The following is a 21,329-nucleotide window of genomic DNA, read 5'->3' on the forward strand; positions in this document are numbered from 1 at the left end:
ATAAATTCAGACTCATGATATATCATTGAATAGAGCAGTTTACATCTGGCCTGGATATGTAATACTATTATTGCTACAGAAAGCAGTAGTCTATCAAACAAGGCTGAAGAGAAAGAATGAAATGAAGTGGAGGAACATGCGTAATTGGAAGCAATAATAAAATCACCTGCAGGATCATTGTCTCAAACATCTTATCCACTGTCAGCCTTAGTTTAACTTGAAACACAACAGAACCAGTGGCAGTCTCAGTTAGGAGGCTTATGGTAGCAAACCACCCATTGTTAGCCTCATTGAAAATTAATCTATGAAATGTATTAATAATAAATTTTGTGCTCTTGTATGATTGAAATAATTGTTTATTGTATTATTTCAACAGGATATTGAAGATGAACTTGATAGGGGGGAAGAAAATTCAGTTGGAGCTATCACTGAAACTACGGACTCTCAGTAAGTAGTACAGATATTATAATAGTAATGTTAAAGGCCAGTGACTTCTTCTTCTTCTTCTTCTTCTTCTTGTTATATTGTTAAGCTGCAGGGTTTAATTTAATTTTTGTTCTTTTTATTTAGATATTAGTGTCAAATTAGTTAATGTAACTTTCAGGTTTTTCCGTCTGTTGAAAACTGTAATTAAAAGCATAAATAACACTGTAACATACCTGTAAAAAAAGTACAAACTACTACAGGTATGTTATAGTGTTATATGTGTTTTTAATTGGTAGAAAAAAATTACACACACACTTATAGGTATATTATAGCGTTTTATGTATTTTTAATTAGTGTTATCAACAGACTGAAAAACCTGAATGTTATATTGGTTTAAACATTTGTAGGCTAATTGTTAAACACTTTCATTATTAGTCACAAAAATTTCGGTTCTTCACTTGTTTTATTCTGATTTTACAGATATTTTAGATAATGTTACATAATGTATGGGTAGGTATGTGATTTTATGTTGATTATTTTTGGCTGATTTTGGTGCCTAAAATGAGTTCATTTTGCTGAATATTTAGTGAAAATACAGCAATTTTGGGTGTAATTTTGACCTTGGAAAGATTGGTGAAATTGATGTAGGGAAGTACATACAAACATCATGATAGAAACCTGAGGAGAGGCACCGGAGGTAGTCGAAGGTATGTGCACACAAGAGGGGCATAAGTCTGGATCAGCTTCTGTTAAATTTTTGTAAAATAATATTTTGAAATACAAATTAGAAAAAAAATGCTCAAATTTACTACAAAACTGTTATTGAGACTAAAATCTTCTGTATGTTTGTAAATAGTTAATCATGAACATGAATTACATGGTTACTTTTTTCATCCATGTACATGTTAATAAAAGTTTCTACACTAGTGCAGGATAAGGATAACCTAGGATAAGATATCAATCTTCAAATATGCCCATCCTAATATTGTTAAAGAGTCACTGTCACCTTTTGTTCCTACACATTCTTTCACAAAATTTTGAAATTCTTGATTACCTTTTATATATATATATATATATATAGAGAGAGAGAGTGTGTGTGTGTCTACAAGGGATAGCTGCCCTAGAAGACCGGGTTCCCAGAGACTACGTTTTGGCAGTTCAGACATGCTGAGGTAACTGAATTTTCTCCCTTATGAGTTCTTTTACATGGCAGTAAATCTACCGACATGAGGCTGACGTATTTGAGCACCTACAAATATCTCCGAACTGAGCCAGGATTGAAATTGCCAAGGCCAGCACCTCAACAGTGTGAACCACTCAGCCTGGTCTTTTACAGTTTCCGAGATGACTCTCCTATAAGAACACTTCTCGGAAATATTCAAGGTACCACCTACGAATTGACATACTTCCCGAGGATTAACCAATGTAAATGATATACAAGTCTCTCAGAATGAAATGAACTCTATAGTACACATTTAAGGAGTTATAATATTGTTAAGCAATAATGGCTGAAATAATCTTTTTTAAAATTGGTACCAGTAATATGAAAATATTTCATAATTTTATACCTGTGGAATTTTATGGAATGGCCTTCAGAAGAAAGAGTAGCTCATGGCGATTGCAGAAATGTACTGCAAATCAGTGTTGAAGAGGAAGAGGAATAATTTAAATGTGAAGATCCCTCCCGCCCTGGTGCCAGTGCCATAACTGACATTGCTTCACAAATTGATGTACACTTCAGTATGCGTTCTAGTTACCAGTACATGCATTTCAACACATCTGGTGATTTACTCGTTTCATGCATAATCAGGAAACAAGATGGGAAACAAATAATATTTGCTTAAAACTTGTTTACGAAGACCAAGATTGGCCTTGAGTGCAATGTGACCGCTTGTGGTCTGACAGGGATCTAAAGAAGGTGAGCAAACAAGCACGATGAGGTTTGTTGTTTACTCTTCTTAGAAGACTTAGACATGTTGAAAGTGTACCAGCTCTGTGTCACATGCAAACAGTTGCTGATTTACAGCAAACTACTGACTCTGTCGAAAACAGACGGCTTCATCTACCCAGCCAAGAAATATGGTTACCACACCTTGGCCTGATGAGTGAGTGGCTCATACCACCAGGACAGCTGTTTATGCTCATCCATTGGTTGTACCACAAGAGTAGCATGTTTTATGTTGTAGTAGGTCAAGGATTATCACTAATCCAGCAGACCTCTGTGACATTCTGTGATACCAGCTATAAGTCTTCTTGTAATGTTTAGATCTCACTTGCACTTACAACATCATCAAAGAATGCCATGATTCCATCGTCTCCTGTCGCGTCGTCCAGTTTGGAACAGAATTGTGGGTTGAATATCCAGGATGCTGCCAACGATCTATTGTTGCTCACACACCACCGAGTGGAGATGTAATATTCACACAGTTACTTGGTTTTAGAAGTAACATTATGGTATTTAACTGCAGTATTTCTTTACTTTATTATAATAAATATGTACATCAACTGGGACAAATTAATATTATTATACTGCAATTATATGCATTGTATTAACTACTATATTTATTTGAATTTCCTCAGTTTTCTCCATGCATTCTTGCTAAGAGAAACTTCCGGCTGTGTCGCAACCCATTGTACTCCATTTCTATACACGTATTTTGTGCAACAATTGAGTTTTGACAAAAAGTAAGCCGAGAGAGTTTCCCCAAATATTAGATTTTTAAATCCAACATAATCTGAAGTTACACATTTATTTCTTTTTTCAGTGACTCTTCAGTTTCATCATTTGGTATGGAAGAAGGAAGATGTTCTTCCATACAAGATCAGAGGTGTATTCATTGTGGCAAAAGATATAAAGACTCCTCGGGTTTCACGCAGCATGTGGCAAACAGGCAAAAGTTGTATGGTTGTAAAATATGTAAAGAGTGTTTTTGTTCTTTTACGCGTCTCTTGAAGCACATGGCTTTCCATTTTGAAAGAAGGGTTGTTCCATGCAGTCGTTGTGAGAAAGTATTCACCACAAATAATAAATATATCAAACATTTAAAGGGCCATGGTGTTGAGAAACCTTACCCTTGTCCAATGTGTGATAAAGCCTACAATCAGCACTATACGCTAAAGACACATTTATTAACACACACGAAAAGGAAACATCGTTGTAAATATTGTTCAAAGACGTTTTTTCAACCAAGGACATTGGAAATTCATGAACGTATACACATACGATAGGAACAGTTCCATGTCTGGGATTTAAGTAGGTTTTGTCCTGCTGATGAGGTCTGGTTGAATGCTCAGGAACTCGTAACTCCTCAAACTTATATGAATGTCCGTAATGTGGGAGGGTATAGCATGATGAAACACATTATTCCTCATATAGATAAAGACATCTCTCAATCGTAGTTGTTGAAAGTCTTTCTTTGCCCCGAACAGAACTCCGGTACAATATAGTGTAACACATTTGAGTATATACCCGAGAAAATGCATTCCTTTGTAGTAAATGCAAGAGGGGATTTATTCGCGGAATAGTCTAATGACAGATGTGATGTTTTCTGTAATTGGCCTTATACTGCTCACACTGTCTGAAGATTTTCAATTACTGCTCAAATCATATTGGACGAGTTCATAAAACTAAACCCAGGTGTGGAATTTGTGGATGGAGTGGAAAATAAGTTTGATGTATCGTTAACCAAAAATCATTACTTTGGAGGAGATCAGTTTAATGAAGGGGAATGTATAGTATAATTCTTCATTCCAGTACAAGTTTCAAATTATGCAATTGATACTTTCGAAAAAGAAAATAATGATGTTGATTATATAATAAAATGATTTATTTTGAAGAGCCATTCATCCACAAACATTTACACTTGTGACAGTCTTGCAAAAAAATAAATAAATTGGAGAGTGACATAACCTAAACTTGACATTCATGACAGTGAAAAGAAGAATAAGCAATAATATATTTATATCATAATGCACTTATTTGTATTGCAAACAATGAAACCCAAGGGAATAATACGTACCAATTGTAATAGAGTAATTTTCCCACAAGTATTAGAAAATAGTTTGAACTTAATTCTGCAATGGAGAAAAAACTAGAGCAAATAATAATAATTATTATTATTGCATAGCATGTACAATGATAAGGTAAAATTTGCACCTTAACCTGTTAGCTTGGAGTGATAAGCACTTCTCGCATGGTACATGCATGTATGCAATAACAAAGTTTTATTAAAATCCACCTGTTCAATACATTATTGCGTGTATTGTACTGCAATCCAGCGGTTACGATCGAAGCTGTTTGTGTTTTAACTCATTTCTCCTTGAAGCGAAAGGTTCGAGCTTTCAACTGATATACCTTGTTCCCTATTTCGATAGTGTTTTGTCACTGAAATTTGAGTGATATTTAAAGGGATGTTTATCTCTGCCACCAGAAGCAAGCAATGTCCTTCCCTGCTATCTGGTGGTTACTATGCACAGTTCTTGAATTATACCTTCATTTCCTGTTGGGGAAAGAACCGGACTGTCAACATAACCATAAATTTTATCTATTCAGGGCTCTCTTGAGGCTGTTCTTTCCCATCCTTTTTCCTTATCACATGCTCCCATCCTTTTTCCTTATCATGCGCTGTCTTGAATTCCTTTGGTCGTGAGTGGAGATGGCTTCTACAAGCAAGTGCGAAATATCGAGCATTGAAATAGAGGATGTTTTAGAACAGTTGAGTGGTTCTGGTGAAAGTTTGTTAGATTCAGATGGTGATTTGAGTGATGTGGATGACATTGCTGTATGCAAAGTCCTTGGTTCGGAATCAGATACAAGTGATAGTGCGCAGAATGGCAATGTGCATGTCACGGCTAATACATTTCGATGGGAACAGTTTATAGGGAAGAATCCAGGACCTCAGAATGGAGCAGTTGGAGAATGTGATGGTGTAAAGGTTTTTAAGATGTTCTTTACAGACGAGTTAGTGGAACTAATAGTTCGTGAAAAATTTATATGCTGAGCAAATAATCTGATCTAGGGGCTTATTACCACTTCGTTCCAGAATGGGGGATTGGAAGCGAGTCACAAAGGATGAGATATATGTTGTGATTGCTCTTTACATGCTATTGGGTATAAACAAAAGCCTATACTACAAAGCTATTTTTCTAAAAACTCTTATTCTGTCCACACCAATTTTTGGGTCTGTTATTTCATTGGCTGGATTTGGATCAGTTAGTAATTTTATGCATTTCACCAATAATGAGGCAGTTGATACATATCAGGGACTCTCCAAACTTTTCAAAATTTATCCAGTTATGTCCTACCTAGAAAATAAATTCCAGACTTTGTACTTACCAGAACAGAACATTGCAGTTGACGAGTTGCTAATCGTATAGCAGGGTAGTTTGTTTTCAAGCAATATATACCTCTAAAATCGGCAAAATTTGGCATAAAATTGTACGAATTATGTGAGTCAAGTTCAGGCTTTGGTAATTTATAATGTATACAGGCAAAGATACTCTATCTGAAACAACACGCATATCAACAGACACAACAAATACTTATGCTATTGTTTTATCACTTGTGGAGCCACTTGTCAACAAGGGATACATGTTGTGCAAGGATAATTTTTATAATTCACCTGTGTTGGCTCATAAATTGAAATCATTGAAAACTGACTGTGTAGGAACTTTGCACCTCAGCAGAAAGGACATCCCGAAAGATGTGATCAACACAAAACTAAAGGAGGAGGAAGTAATAGCTCGGCATTCCGATCATGTTATGTGTCCTAAAGTGGCATTATAAGGAAACTGTCACAATGATTTCTACATTCCATGGGGCAGAAACAGTCACAAAGAAAACAAAGCATTGTCAGGAAAAAGAAGTCTTTTTAGGTTGCCGACTTTAATGATCGCAAGGGTGGAGTCGGTCTGAAAGATTAGCTGCTTCATGGTTATCTTTCAGAGAGAAAGAAATGACCTAGTACATCTAGTTATTCAGAATGTTTATAAATGTTCCAATTTTAAATGGAATTACCATTTGCAGGAGAAATTCACCCTGAACTAGAATAGATAATTTGAACTTCAGGGTGAATGTCATCCAAACACTTCTTGTGGATCTTATTGTGCCAGTAGCAATTCTTTTTGCTTCACTTAGCTGTACTTTGAGTGGTTGAGAGCATGCTGTTTTTCTATACACAAACACGTTACTACTCATCAGCTGGAAATGCAAGAGCAAGTGAGACAGTGCAAAGAGTGTTAGAATCTGCTCCCCGTTTGCTTTCCGCTTTTTTATATAGCAGGTTTACTTTTGTACTCAGCTTCTTTGACAGTTTCTGGCAATGATGATTGTACAGCAAAATGTTGGTCCAGTGTGAGGCCAACAAGAAAGGACTTGCTGCGAGATTGACCATCTTGATCTTTGGCTTAGGCTGCAATAAGGTGTAAAATCTAGTCAACGTGTTTACATCTGCTGCCTAAAGATCATATATTTGTATGTTTGAACATTGTTTTGATTATGTTCGAAGCATATTTTTTTCTCGAAGGAAGTGATGTTGATAAGTGTAATTTATTTGAAAAATAAATATGTTTATCTTATTTTATGTTGTAGGTAAATTTTGTTATCTGAGTGCAAGAATAACTTTTTCAGCAATGTTCAAGATTACTCATCTATATTTATTCGGGCAAAAATAGAAATGTTTCATTCACAACACTACTGTCGTGCTGTGTTTAACCACAGACCCCAGTAGAAATTACACTATTTAGCTAAGTTTTGAATGTATTTTATACTTAAAGCAGCACTCCCAATTTTAAATTATATTGCAGGATATACATTATGGTCATAAATGAAGTAAGACAAAATTGTGAAATGCACGTTTCATTGCTGCAAATTAATAAAACTGGATCTTGGAATACCACCTGAGTTCATTTTAATTGAAGCATTACAAGCTACCCTCAGAACTGTATGTAATTGTAATTTGTATTGTATGGTTTGTAATGCAGAGCATAGTTCATCATAGTTCATCATTTTAAAAGCAAAATTTAGCTTGCATGAATCAGCTGGGACTTATGAAGAATTAACTTCACAGATATTTACCAGTTATCTGAAATACTGCAATGCTAGAATGTTGATAAATTTTGAAGAATTTTGTTTGTATTTGTGTAAAGTTGCTGTAAGACTTGTATTAGTAACTGTGGTTATAAATTATGCTGAATTATTTTGTAAAAAGTGAGAATGCTGGAGAATGATGTAATGTTGACAGAAAAATAAGAAACTTAAAACAGCTTAATATTTTGACTCAGATAATAAATATATGTATAGTTATAGCAAATAACATTGTTTTATTACCGTATGAATTTTTACCATTTTTGTAACCAGAGGTAGGAAATAAATGCTATTATATAATATTTTTAATGTTCATATTATCAAGAAATTACATTTACAGTATGTTTCATATCTAATCTACTAAGATATTTCATAACATACTAGCTGTAGTACGGTATCTGGCGTTGCCCAGATATTTTTTGAATGTTTACCATTAAGATTTTTATTACCAGTTATGTGTGGAGTGAATTTTTATAGAATTCCTTTTTGAAATGTTGATTGATGTTTTATGATGTACTATGTAGTTTTTGAGTTATTGAAATGTGTTTGATTTCGAGTTTTAGATTATTTTATTTTCGAGTAAAAGTTCATCGTTATGGAAGCCCGAATTGTCTGGAAAGTATTTGACCCTGTCAAAAATATAGTAAGTGATAACTATATGTATTTACCCATCGCACTGTAGATACGATGTACACGATTTCAACTGTCATTGGGACTGCCACCTGTCATCCTTGCAACCCCAAAAGCTGTGGATTCAACATTAATCTCGGTTATTTTAGACTATTTACACTGACTGACAGAGCAAATGCAACACCAAGAAGGAGTGGTCAGAACTTTACGCCAATTGCAGGGTAGACTGACGTCACTGAGGTATGCTCATGATGTGAAATGCGCCGCTGTGCTGCGCACGTAGCGAACGATAAATGGGACACGGCGTTGGCGAATGGCCCACTTCGTACCGTGATTTCTCAGCCGACAGTCATTGTAGAACGTGTTGTCGTGTGCCACAGGACACGTGTATAGCTAAGAATGCCAGGCCGCCGTCAACGGAGGCATTTCCAGCAGACAGACGACTTTACAAGGGGTATGGTGATCGCGCTGAGAAGGGCAGGTTGGTCGCTTCGTCAAATCGCAGCCGATACCCATAGGGATGTGTCCACGGTGCAGCGCCTGTGGCGAAGATGGTTGGCGCAGGGACACGTGGCACGTGCGAGGGGTCCAGGCGCAGCCCGAGTGACGTCAGCACGCGAGGATCGGCGCATCCGCCGCCAAGCGGTGGCAGCCCCACACGTCACGGCAACCGCCATACTTCAGCATGTGCAAGACACCCTGGCTGTTCCAATATCGACCAGAACTATTTCCCGTCGATTGGTTGAAGGAGGCCTGCACTCCCGGCGTCCGCTCAGAAGACTACCATTGACTCCACAGCATAGACGTGCACGCCTGGCATGGTGCCGGGCTAGAGCGACTTGGAGGAGGGAATGGCGGAATGTCGTGTTCTCCGATGAGTCACGCTTCTGTTCTGTCAGTGATAGTCACCGCAGACGAGTGTGGCGTCGGCGTGGAGAAAGGTCAAATCCGGCAGTAACTGTGGAGCGCCCTACCGCTAGACAACGCGGCATCATGGTTTGGGGCGCTATTGCGTATGATTCCACGTCACCTCTAGTGCGTATTCAAGGCACGTTAAATGCCCACCGCTACGTGCAGCATGTGCTGCGGCCGGTGGCACTCCCGTACCTTCAGGGGCTGCCCAATGCTCTGTTTCAGCAGGATAATGCCCGCCCACACACTGCTCGCATCTCCCAACAGGCTCTACGAAGTGTACAGATGCTTCCATGGCCAGCGTACTCTCCAGATCTCTCACCAATTGAACACGTGTGGGATCTCATTGGACGCCGTTTGCAAACTCTGCCCCAGCCTCGTACGGACGACCAACTGTGGCAAATGGTTGACAGAGAATGGAGAACCGTCCCTCAGGACACCATCCGCACTCTTATTGACTCTGTACCTCAACGTGTTTCTGCGTGCATCGCCGCTCGCGGTGGTCCTACATCCTACTGAGACGATGCCGTGCGCATTGTGTAACCTGCATATCGGTTTGAAATAAACATCAATTATTCGTCCGTGCCGTCTCTGTTTTTTCCCCAACTTTCATCCCTTTCGAACCACTCCTTCTTGGTGTTGCATTTGCTCTGTCAGTCAGTGTACTTTTAAGCCCATCTCAGCATCCAGTCTGAATGGAGGCTGAGTATGGTTTTTAACAGTATCCAGAGCATAGCAGTTCGTCTCAGTGACACATAAACAATGGATTCGACATCCATATAGGTTCTTCTACCACTTTTCCCACCATGTGGGTTTGAGGGAACGAACTGTGTCGTAGGTGTGGCTTTGGCTGTGTTTTACAACCGGATGCCTTCTCTGACACCAATCCTATATGGAGGATCATAATCATTAATCAGTATTGCATGTTCCTGTTGTAGTTGGTAGTATAGTACGTTGTCTGAATATGAAGAAGTGTTGGGAAAAACATAAACACCCAGTCCCTGAACCAGAAGAATTAATCAGAAGTGATTAAAATCCCCTACCCGACCGGGCATCAAACCCAGGACCCACCGAACCGAAGGCCGCTAGGCTGTCCATTCAGCCAAGGATTTGGGCGACATTAATATAAGTTATTTTCCATTATTTTTGCATGTCAGTCCCTCCCATTCTCCAACCTTCGCGGGGCTTGGGATGTTCCATCTTCACAGGTTCTTTTCCCCCCCTGATGGTCATATGTGTACCAAGTTGAAAGCAATTTGCACTGGAAGGGTCATATTGATGACATTGTTGGGAAAGCATACAGATCATTACATGTCATAATGAGGCTACTTAGAGGATGCAACAAAGAATTAAAAGAAAAAAGTTACTTGAGTATGGTTCGTCCATTATTGGAATATGCAAACAGTGTTTGGGATCCTCACCAAGAATACCTAATAAAAGAAATAGTTAGTGTGCAGAGGAAAGCAGCAAGATTTGTAACAGGGGATTTCAGGAGAAAGAGTAGTGTATCAAAAATGTTAAAGGAACTTGGGTGGGAAACTTTAAGTAAGAGAAGGGAGAAAACTAGACTTACAGGGTTATATAGAGCCTATACAGGAGAAGAAGCATGGGGAGATATCCGTGAGAGGCTTCAGTTGGAAAATAATTATATCGGCAGGACTGACCACAAATATAAAATTAGAAGGAATTTTAGCAGAAGCGATTGGGGTAAATTTTCATTCATTGGGAAGGGTGTGAAGGAGTGGAACAGTTTACCAGGGGTAGTGTTTGATCCTTTTTCAAAATCTGTACAGATATTCAAGAAGAGAATAAACAGCAACAGAGAAAATAAATGAAGTGTTAGAGGGCATTCGACCAGTGCAGGTTATTGTAAATTTAAAAAAATGTGTGTGAATAAATTAATTCCATCCCCTGGTCTAAGGAGTTTGGACAGCCAAAGTAGGGGACTGCCTGTAGGGGTGAAGTACAGTGGGGACTTCGAGGGCCCTGGGACCGCTACGGTAGCTGTGAAGGCCCTTCAGGAACTCTGAAAAGTGGTGGCAAAAGGGGCTCTGGTTAAGACGCAGCAGGTCGTTATGCTACTTAGGATCCAAAACGGGTAAAAAAAAAAAAAAAAAAAATATATAGTAAATAAATAAATGGCGGACCTCCAAGAAATAAATATTACAGACGACATCATGGAAAATCGTGGAGCTTTTAGAACCAAAGTAGCTAATCATAAATTTAGGGAGAAACCAAAAAAGACAACTGGTAGGAAGTGGTCGACAGAACACAAGATGCAACACAGTGCATTCATGAAGAGATTTTGGGAGGATAAGAAGGCACAAACCATCAAACCAACTATCAAGTTCAAACGCGCTCTATGAATGGGCATAACGAAGGAAGAAGAAGAAATAAATAAATGCAATGTAAGTATTAATGTTATACCAGTTGTATAGTATCATTTGAAGTAATTCCACATACTGTATATCAGTTGACTATATTTGTAAGTAGTACAGGAGATATTATAAGTAGAATTTTGTAAACAATATAAATTTATTAAGGATGAGCTGTGTGTTTAATAGAAAACATTGTTAGCGTAAATTGTATAATATTGTATTATAGGAAAAATTTTCTTCTCTTGTTAATTTAATATTTAGTGCTTGACAATAATGTATTTTAGTGTACCATTTGCCACCGAGGTAGACACCTCATTTGCAAATAAAGAGATTTTGATTTGAAGTTTTGTTGAGAGCTATTCTGGAACATACATCCATAATCTCAGTCATTTTTTCATTCATTTTCACCCGTTCTCAACTTCCAATCTGACTGTGGCAGAAGTAGGACTTAACCACCATCCAGAGTGTCACAGTTCAATTCAGCGACCTGGTAAAAATGAATTTGACATTAATATCAGTCGTTTTCGTTTACTTTATATTTTACCCCCCCCCCCCCAATTCCCTCATAGTGTTAGAAGTATTTTCCCCCAATAGTATACAGTATTTTTCAGATGGTATGTCATGTGTACGCACTTTCTTTGAGAGCTATTCTGAAACATACCCACATACATCCATAATCTTGGTTATTTTTACATTCATGTTCACCCCTTCTCAACCTCCATTCTGATTGCGGCTGAAGTAAGACTTAACCAGAATCCTGAGTGTCACAGTAGTGATGGGCAGTCTGAGACTAGGTGTCGAGATTTCTCAAGACCAGCGTAGGTACTATTTCTCGCGAGAGATGTCGAGAGCATTGTCCCCGCATTGTGCGGCGAGCACAGCGTCGTAGGCCTACAGGTAGTCGGAGCTGAATGTTATTTGTGCCGAGTATGTGAATAGCCAACCACGGGCCTTCTCCATTTCGTAAATACGTGTGAACAAGCGACTAGGGCGTTCATTTCTACCGGGATATATTTTGACTCAGTATAACGTACCGGTAATTATAAAAGATACGCATTCTGGCATTGTATGCACTGGTAGGTACACGAGTGAGTGGTTTACATACAGAACCTGATGGCTACTGTAGGTACACGTACCTGGATACTAGAGGCATGCATTATTCGAACTCGAGACGAGGCAGGATGCGCCTTGCTGCATATGCAACCACCATTAAGCATGAGTGGAATGTGTAATCTAAAATATTTCAGTTTGCTCCAGTTGTTTCGACGGATAGGTGCACATTGTTATCGGACCCCACATTCAATAACATGACCACTACTTGTGTTTCCCGATATTTTGGTGACGAAGGAAAGAATTCCTTACATTGTTATAGAGTATTTCCGTCATAATTAGGTACTTTGATATATGATGGTGTAATGTGAAATCGTACTAGTTGTACGCGACAACTTGAAGACGATGTCCGAAACGCAATGTAAGTCGTCGATGTCGGTTATCTTGAAGAGATGTCTCATAGCACAGCCTGCTGTGTTGTTTGTTCAAAAAAAAAAGCAAAATACGTCAGCAGAAATACTTCTGGGATGATCCGGCACTTACGAACGCATAATATCAATGAAGAGGAATCGTCACAGAACACCTCCGGCCCAATCTACATCAGAAGAAGCTATCCTGTCGACTAGTGATGGGCAGTCTGAGACGAGATCTCGAGATTTCCCGAGACTAGCGCAGACACTACTTCTCGAGAAATTTCGAGAGGTCTTGAGAGCGTTGTTTTCGCCAAGTATGCAAATAGCAAACCACGCACCTCCTCCGTTCCGTAAATACGTGTCAACAAGCAACTAAGGCGTCCGTTTCTCTCATTTCTAGCGAGGTCTATTTTGACGGAGTATAACATAATTATAAAGGATACGCATTCTGGCATTGTATGCAGTGGTAAGTACATGAATGAATAGGCTAAGTACAGAAACTGATGGCTACTGTGGGTACACCTACCTGGATACAGTACTCGAGGCGTGCATTATTCAAACTCGAGACGAGGCAAGAAGCGCCCTGCTGCATATGCAACCACCATTATACGTGGGTGGAGTTTGCTCCAATTGTTTCGATAGGTAGGTGTACATCATTATCAGACTCCACATTCAATATATTATGGCCACTGCTTTTGTTTACCGATATTTTGGTGACGAAATAATTCCTTACAATGTTACAGAGTATTCGCGCCATATGTAAAGTTAGCATATTTACCCAACAACAACAACAACAACAAGAGTACAACAAACAATTCCATGGAAAGGAAATATTACAAGAAGTACTACTAATTTAACTTTCTAAATCCAGCATCATAAACAAATTCAGGATTTCCAGTGCTTAACACTACCGCTTACAATACTATAGGTTGCGCTTTCTACTAGCTTTTTTTTTGCTATTTACTTTTTGTCGCACCAACACAGATAGGTCTTAGGGCGACGATGGGACAGGAAAGGCCTAGGAGTGGGAAGGAAGCGGCTGTGGCCTTGATTAAGGTACAGCCCCAGCATTTGCCTGGTGTGAAAATGGGAAACCACGGAAAACCATCTTCAGGGCTGCTGACAGTGGGATTTTCTACTAGCTTAACATTACAAGTGACAATAAAGTGAAGTCAAACCATCTTTACCCTACAACTATAACGACAACAACGAAAGAAAATATGATAAGAAATGCTACTAGTTTAACTTTCTAAATCCTGCGACATTATACACAAATTCACATATAACTTAAGTATTTCCATTACTTAACACTATGGCTTACAATACTATAAGCTGAACTTACTACTAGCTAACACTACAAGCAGTGGTCTAGTTAGACCGGAACGCCGTTCCGGAAAATATTTTCCTGCTTTACAATGACGTAAGATTTTTACATTCAGTAAGAAAATCTTATAATACATAGCACTGAAACGTCATGGGTGTACTCTTGCAGATTAATATCGAAACTTACGGTTTTATGTTCATAAGATACGGTCGATTTTACACTCCTGGGTGGTTTTCTGGTTCTCTAATGTTGGCTACACTGCTATTGGATTCGGAGAGCGGAAAGTGAGCTCAACAACCTTCTTCCACTTGTTATGATTGTGTGAATCCACGTGAATCCAAAATATTTACAATAAGATGGGTAGCATCGAGCCAGAGAACTGTAAAAGCTGTCTGGGAAAACTATAGTGCACTAGTGAAACATTTTAGTGAGCCCAAAAAGACCACCAGAAAGACTCCAAAGAAAGGGCAAAATTCCAAAGCCTAGAAAATATGTTAACATGTGTAGAATTCCTGGATAATATAGCAATTATGTTTGATGCTCTTGTTGAGTTGACAGAAAGCAGTTTCTCAGAAGTCTTATGAACAATTTAAACAACAGCCTTATGGAAAATGTAGCAACGTCATCTCATCTCGGTTCCAGCTCTAGTCAGCAGAGACATGAGAGAATGACAAAATGTATCAGTGATTCAAAGGTACTATACAAAAATAACTGGTCCTCCACTTCTACTTTGGATATCTACTATGGTGATGAGAGTGTTGGCAACCTTTGTGGCTTTTTCCACGTGTCAGACAAGACGAGGTACATTAATGCTTTTAGAAAGTATGTTGAGACCAAGGAAATTCCAATGGAGCTGATGCCTCTAATCAAGACTGTGCAGACCATTCCCATCTCTTCAACAGAAACTGAAGGAGCTTTCAGTACCGTGAATGAGATTCTCACCGAAAAGAGAAATAGGCTGCTGGATGGAAGATCAAACAGACTTATTTTCATAAGCAGCGTTGGGCCTCCTCTGCATATATTTAACCCGCATTCATATTTCAAGTCATGGCTACGAAAGGGGAGACGTTCAGGTGATGAAACAACTTGTCGGAAACATGAGGCCGCTGATTTTGACACCCAAAACGAGTCCATTTGTAAATTGCTAAGGTGAGTTCCTGTAAATATTTCGTTCCAACTAAATCACTGACTACAACTAATGTTAAAGTTAAATTATAATTATCCAACAACTACAACAACAAGCAATTCCAAGTAGAGAAAATATTAGAAGAAATACTACTAGTTTAACATTCTAAATCCAGCAAAAAATCACAAATTCAGTGTCCGTCATTTACAGCTTTTACTTTTCACTTTGCACTAGCATTAATCATCTTAAACGATTTGATACCGGAAGAGAATCTATCAGACTGCTGCAGGTAATTTATTCCAATCACTTATGGTCCTGTTTACGAAGGAAAACTTGCCCACATCAGTATGCTGGTTATTAGTACACTATTGTAAGTGACCGTTGCCACCGGGATATTTCCCATTTGCGATGTATTTGTTAATAACAATAATTAGGTACTTCGGTATATGACAGTGCAATGTGTAATTGTGTCTAGTTGTATGTCGACAACTTGAAGACGATGTTCGAAATGCAACGTAAGTCGTGGATGTGGGTTATTTTGAAGATATGCCACATAGCACAGCCTGCTGTGTTGTTTATTCAAAAGAAGTAAAGTACTTCTGGAATGATCCGACACTTAAAAAACACATAATATAAGTGAAGGGGAATGGTCACAGAACACCTCCGTCCCAGTCTGAATCACAAGAAGCTACCCTGCCGACAACTTTTGTGAGGCATCCAGGTAGGTGTACATCCTAATAACAGTTATTAACAAATTACATGGGTTATTCAGCTAAGAAGTCCACCTGAAATAACTCTTGAACAGTTTAAGATCCTGGCATTCTGTCTTCACTTTTGTTAATGGCATTAAGGCGCTCATAGTTCAACTTGCAGTGCTTTCCTAGGCTTTTGACAAAATTTATTGTCACACACATTTCCATATGAGAACTGCTGATAACTATCAAGCCTATCCTCGTAGTTACTGGGACGTCCCGTCGCACAGCTCACAGCACATGAGAATCAGTCTCGAGAGCGTTGCCCATCACCCCTACTGAAAGAATTGGAGCAAAAGTCGGTCATTTTAGATTACACATTCCACTCGTGTAATGGGGTTTTCATATGTAGCAAGCACATCTTCCCAGTCTTAAGTTCAAATAATGCACGCCTCTATATTATCCAAGTAGGTGTACAGTCTACAGTTATTCACAAATTATGCAGGGTAATTCAGCTAAGATGCCCACTTCAAATGAGCCGTGAACAGTTTAAGATACTGACATTTGGTTTTCAATTTCGTTAATGGTATTAAGGGGTTCATAGTTGAACATGCAGTACTTTTCCAGGCTTTGGAAGTAATGTACTTGCTCACACGTTTTCATATGAGAACGTTATTTCACGCAATAACTGCCAATGACATACTATCAAGTCAAGAGAACTACAGACCAATCAGCCTGACCAGTATAGTTTGTAAAATACTGGAGAGTTTAATATCGAAGTACATCAGAGGGATATGTGATGATAAACATTGGTTCATGAGGAGCCAGTATGGATTTAGAAAGAAATTTTCTTGTGAGGCACAACTGGTGGGATTTCAACAGGACATATCAGATCAATTGGATTCAGGAGGTCAGTTAGATTGCATAGCCATAGATCTTTCCAAAGCCTTTGATAGAGTGAAACATGGAATATTATTAAAGAAATTGGAGGGAATAGGATTGGACGTAAGGGTTACACGTTGGATAAAAACATTTCTAAATTCAAGGGTTCAGAAAGTCAAAGTAGGAAATAATGTATCTCAGGAAGAGAAAGTTTGGAAGGGAATTGCACGGGGTAGTATAATCGGTCCGTTACTTTTCTTAATATACGCAAATGATTTAGGGAACAATATAACATCAAAAATAAGATTGTATGAAGATGACATAATTGTTTATAGGGAAATAAACAACATTGAGGATTGTTCAGAATTACAATGGGACCTTGAAAGTATCCAACAATGGGTTGAAGAAAATAATATGAAGGTTAATGGAGGCAAATCAACTGTTACAACTTTTACAAACAGGAGCTTTAAAACTGAATTTGAATATACTTTGGATGAGGTAGTTATCCCAAAAGATGGCAAGTGCAAATACTTAGGTGTGAGATTTGAAAGTAACTTGCACTGGAAGGGTCATATTGATGACATTGTTGGGAAAGCATACAGATCATTACATGTCATAATGAGGCTACTTAAAGGGTGCAACAAAGAATTAAAAGAAAAAAGTTACTTGAGTATGGTTCGTCCATTATTGGAATATGCAAACAGTGTTTGGGATCCTCACCAAGAATACCTAATAAAAGAAATAGATAGTGTGCAGAGGAAAGCAACAAGATTTGTAACAGGGGATTTCAGGAGAAAGAGTAGTGTATCAGAAATGTTAAAGGAACTTGGGTGGGAAACTTTAAGTAAGAGAAGGGAGAAAACTAGACTTATAGGATTATATAGAGCCTATACAAGAGAAGAAGCATGGGGAGATATCCGTGAGAGGCTTCAGTTGGAAAATAATTATATCGGCAGGACTGACCAAAAATATAAAATTAGAAGGAATTTTAGCAGAAGCGATTGTAGTAAATTTTCATTCATTGGGAAGGGTGTGAAGGAATGGAACAGTTTACCAGGGGTAGTGTTTGATCCTTTTCCAAAATCTGTACAGATATTCAAGAAGAGAATAAACAGCAACAGAGAAAATAAATGAAGTGTTAGAGGGCATTCGACCAGTGCAGGTTATTGTAAATAAAAACAAAATGTGTGTGAATAAATTAATTCCATCCCCTGGTCTAAGGAGTTTGGACAGCCAAAGTAGGGGACTGCCTGTAGGGGTGAAGTACAGTGGGGACTTCGAGGGCCCTGGGACCGCTACGGTTGCTGTGAAGGCCCTTCAGGAACTCTGAAAAGTGGTGGCAAAAGGGGCTCTGGTTAAGACGCAGCAGGTCGTTATGCTACTTAGGATCCAGAATGGCTAAAAGAAAAGAAAAAGTAAATAAATGTAATGTAAATTTTAATCTTATACCAGTTGTATAGTATAATTTGAACTAATTCCACATACTGTATATCAGTTGACTATATTTGTAAGTAGTACAGGCAATATTATAAGTAGAATTTTGTAAACAATATAAATTTATTAAGGATGAGCTGTGTGTTTAATAGAAAACATTGTTAGCGTAAATTGTATAATATTGTATTATAGGAAAATTTTCTTCTCTTGTTAATTTAATATTTAGTGCTTGACAATAATGTATTTTAGTGTACCATTTGCCACCGAGGTAGACACCTCACTTGCAAATAAAGAGATTTTGATTTGAAGTTTACAGTCGTAATAACTGGTATGTCGCACAGCTTGCACTACAGGAGGATTGGTCTCGAGATTCTCGCGAGACTCTCGAGAGCGCTGCCCATCACTATGTCACAGTTCAACTCAGCAACCTCGTAAACAATGTATTCAACTTTGATATCAGACGTTTTTGTTTATTTTTATATTTCACCTCCTCCTCTAGGAGTGCTACGGGTTTTTTCCTCCAACAGTATATATTTCAGGCAGTAAGTCGATATGTGTACCAACACTGTATGAGGGCTATGCTGGAAGAATCATACATGAATGCATAATTTCCATAAGTTTGGATATTTTCCTTCACTCCCCTTCTCATCCTCTTGCTAATGCTTGCCGGACATGGACTTCAAAGACATCCGGAGTGTCATTATTCACCTCAGGGACCCCGAAAACTGTGGACTGTACATTAATATTTGTCATTTATTATTTTAATATTTCACCCCTCTTTCTGTATTTTTTAATAATTCAACATCGCCGCTAGTGGTGCTAGCTGAAACGTATCCTCTAATAATTTCTTCCAGGTAATTCATATAGGTACCAAGCTTGGTTGAGAGGTATGCTAGAACATATACACTTATGTGTGTAAATTCGGTCGCATTGGACATTTTCTTTTCTTCACTCGTTCTCAATCCCTCTGCTGATTGGGACTGAACTTTGTCTTAAACGGCATCCAGAGTGCCATAGTTCATCTCAGCGACCCCAAAAACTATGCATTCAACTCAAATATCAGTTGTTTTCGATTATTTGTACATTTCACCCCTACACTAGGAGGCTAAGGGTCTCTTACCCCCAAAATAATTTTTTCCAGATAGTAAGTCATACTTATATCAGTACTGATAGAGAGCTATGCTAGAACGTACACACATACATTCATTATCTCGGTCATTTTGGAAATACTCCTTTTCACCTTTACTCACCCACGATGCCAAAGAGGGCTGAACTTGTACCTTTAAAAATCCGGAGTGTCACTATCATCTCAGCAAGCCCAAAAACTATGGATTCGACGCTATTTTCAATTACTCTTTTTTCTCGTCCCTCACTGCCAACCAATAAGGGTGCCAGCGGTGTCTTACCCCCACGCGGCTAGTCTTCCAATAGTAAATCATATGTGTACCAAGTTTGGTATAAATTAGTCCAGTAGTCCTCAAACTATGGATTTGACACTAATATAGGTTGTTTCTAGCTCTATACTAACTGATGTACCCATGCTTCGCTACGGGATTTTCAGAAAGACTGACTTTGCGGTTTTCCTAATTGAAGTCAACATAGGTCATTAAAAAAAGTCAGTAGGGAAGTAGTTATTAAAAGCAATGTTATCATATAAAATACTCGACAAATGAAAAAACGCACATTTCCTCACTTTTAACGAACAGTACTACAGTGCTGATCTACCAGTCCAAAGTTCCAGAGCTGGAATGACCAGGCCGCAGACAGTCGTGAATACTCCTCTGCTTTTATTTCGTTAAGTATGCATACTGCTCATTCCAATCAGTGCCGCGGAGTAGGGATTGAATAGCTCGAATGCTATGATGAACCAGTGTGTTACGTACCAGTAGTATCAGAAAATTTATGAACCAGAGGAATAGCATGCTAAAGAAAAAAGTTATCTAACTCCCCAGCTACTTCCCGCCAATATTCAAGCAGGCTGCTACACTCGGTATGACCGGGCAAGTTGGTCGTGTGGTTAGGGGCGTGCAGCTGTGAGCTTGCATCTGGGAGATAGTGGATTCTAACCCCACCATCAGCAGTCACCAGTCACACCAGGATGTACATTAATTAAGGTCAAGACCGCTTCCTTCACACTCTTAGCCCTTTCCCATCCCATCGTCGCCATAAGACCTGCCTGTATTGGTGTAACATAAAACAAATTTGAATAAAATATTCGGTACGCAGCTGTAAAGCACATCACAACAAACAGTGGTTACTGGTACTGTAATGTTATTGTTGATCAATCTTATGAGCTATCTATATTGTAGGCTTTCACATTAGTTTTCATCCACACTATTTTTGACTATTTTTAATTTTTATGTGTTACTCCCCCCACTCTCGCCCCCCCCCCCCCCCCCCCCTCCAAAAAGAAAGCTGAACTTAGACTTGAAAATATCCGGAGTGTTACTATTCATTAAGAGACCCAGAAAACTATGGATTAGACACTATTCTTGATTTCAAGGTTAAATCCATGGCTGATAATTAAAAAAAGGAAAAAAAGAGTTGTCAATAGCTTTTAGCTCATAACATAATAAGTTACTCTCACCATCGTCAAATGATTTTACTTCTGATCCAACATTCAACACGTTAGCTACATTCTTCTGTCACATTGCCTTTTCGACGAGCCTGTCAACAAACCCTTATTCTCAACAACGTTATCAAATGACATTGTCCATAGAGGTCCAATATAAACATTGTATATTAACCTTCAACGACAACCTCGTACTTCTTCATCAAAGTGAACCACAACATCACCATATGCTATTGACTTTTGACTTATGTAAACAAATTATCACAGGTTACTTGATCCTGTCTCAATTTTATTTTATTTGACATGTTTAAAAATACGATTCCGATTGTCATTTTCATTATTGTTTAGTTCCAACCGTTAGTTGGTCAACATCGTTTCACAGCAATTTTACCACTTGTCTATAACA

The 21,329-nt window shown here is 38.5% G+C and overlaps 1 protein-coding gene across 3 annotated transcripts in view; it reads left to right on the forward strand.

The window, feature by feature from the left end:
• The window catches only part of LOC136858724 (THAP domain-containing protein 5), a 74,839-nt gene extending 66,604 nt beyond the window's left edge, over positions 1-8,235 (forward strand). For all 3 annotated transcript variants that reach the window (XM_067138469.2, XM_068229566.1, XM_068229565.1), the window contains exons 7-8: positions 377-447; positions 3,192-8,235. In XM_067138469.2, coding sequence (XP_066994570.1) covers positions 377-447; positions 3,192-3,654 — 534 coding nt within the window. In that variant the 3' untranslated portion in view covers positions 3,655-8,235. The remainder of the gene's footprint in view (positions 1-376; positions 448-3,191) is intronic.
• The last annotated feature ends 13,094 nt before the right edge of the window (positions 8,236-21,329 follow it).

This window comes from Anabrus simplex, chromosome 1 (assembly GCF_040414725.1).
Source record: "Anabrus simplex isolate iqAnaSimp1 chromosome 1, ASM4041472v1, whole genome shotgun sequence".
Classification (NCBI taxonomy): Eukaryota; Metazoa; Arthropoda; class Insecta; order Orthoptera; family Tettigoniidae; genus Anabrus; species Anabrus simplex.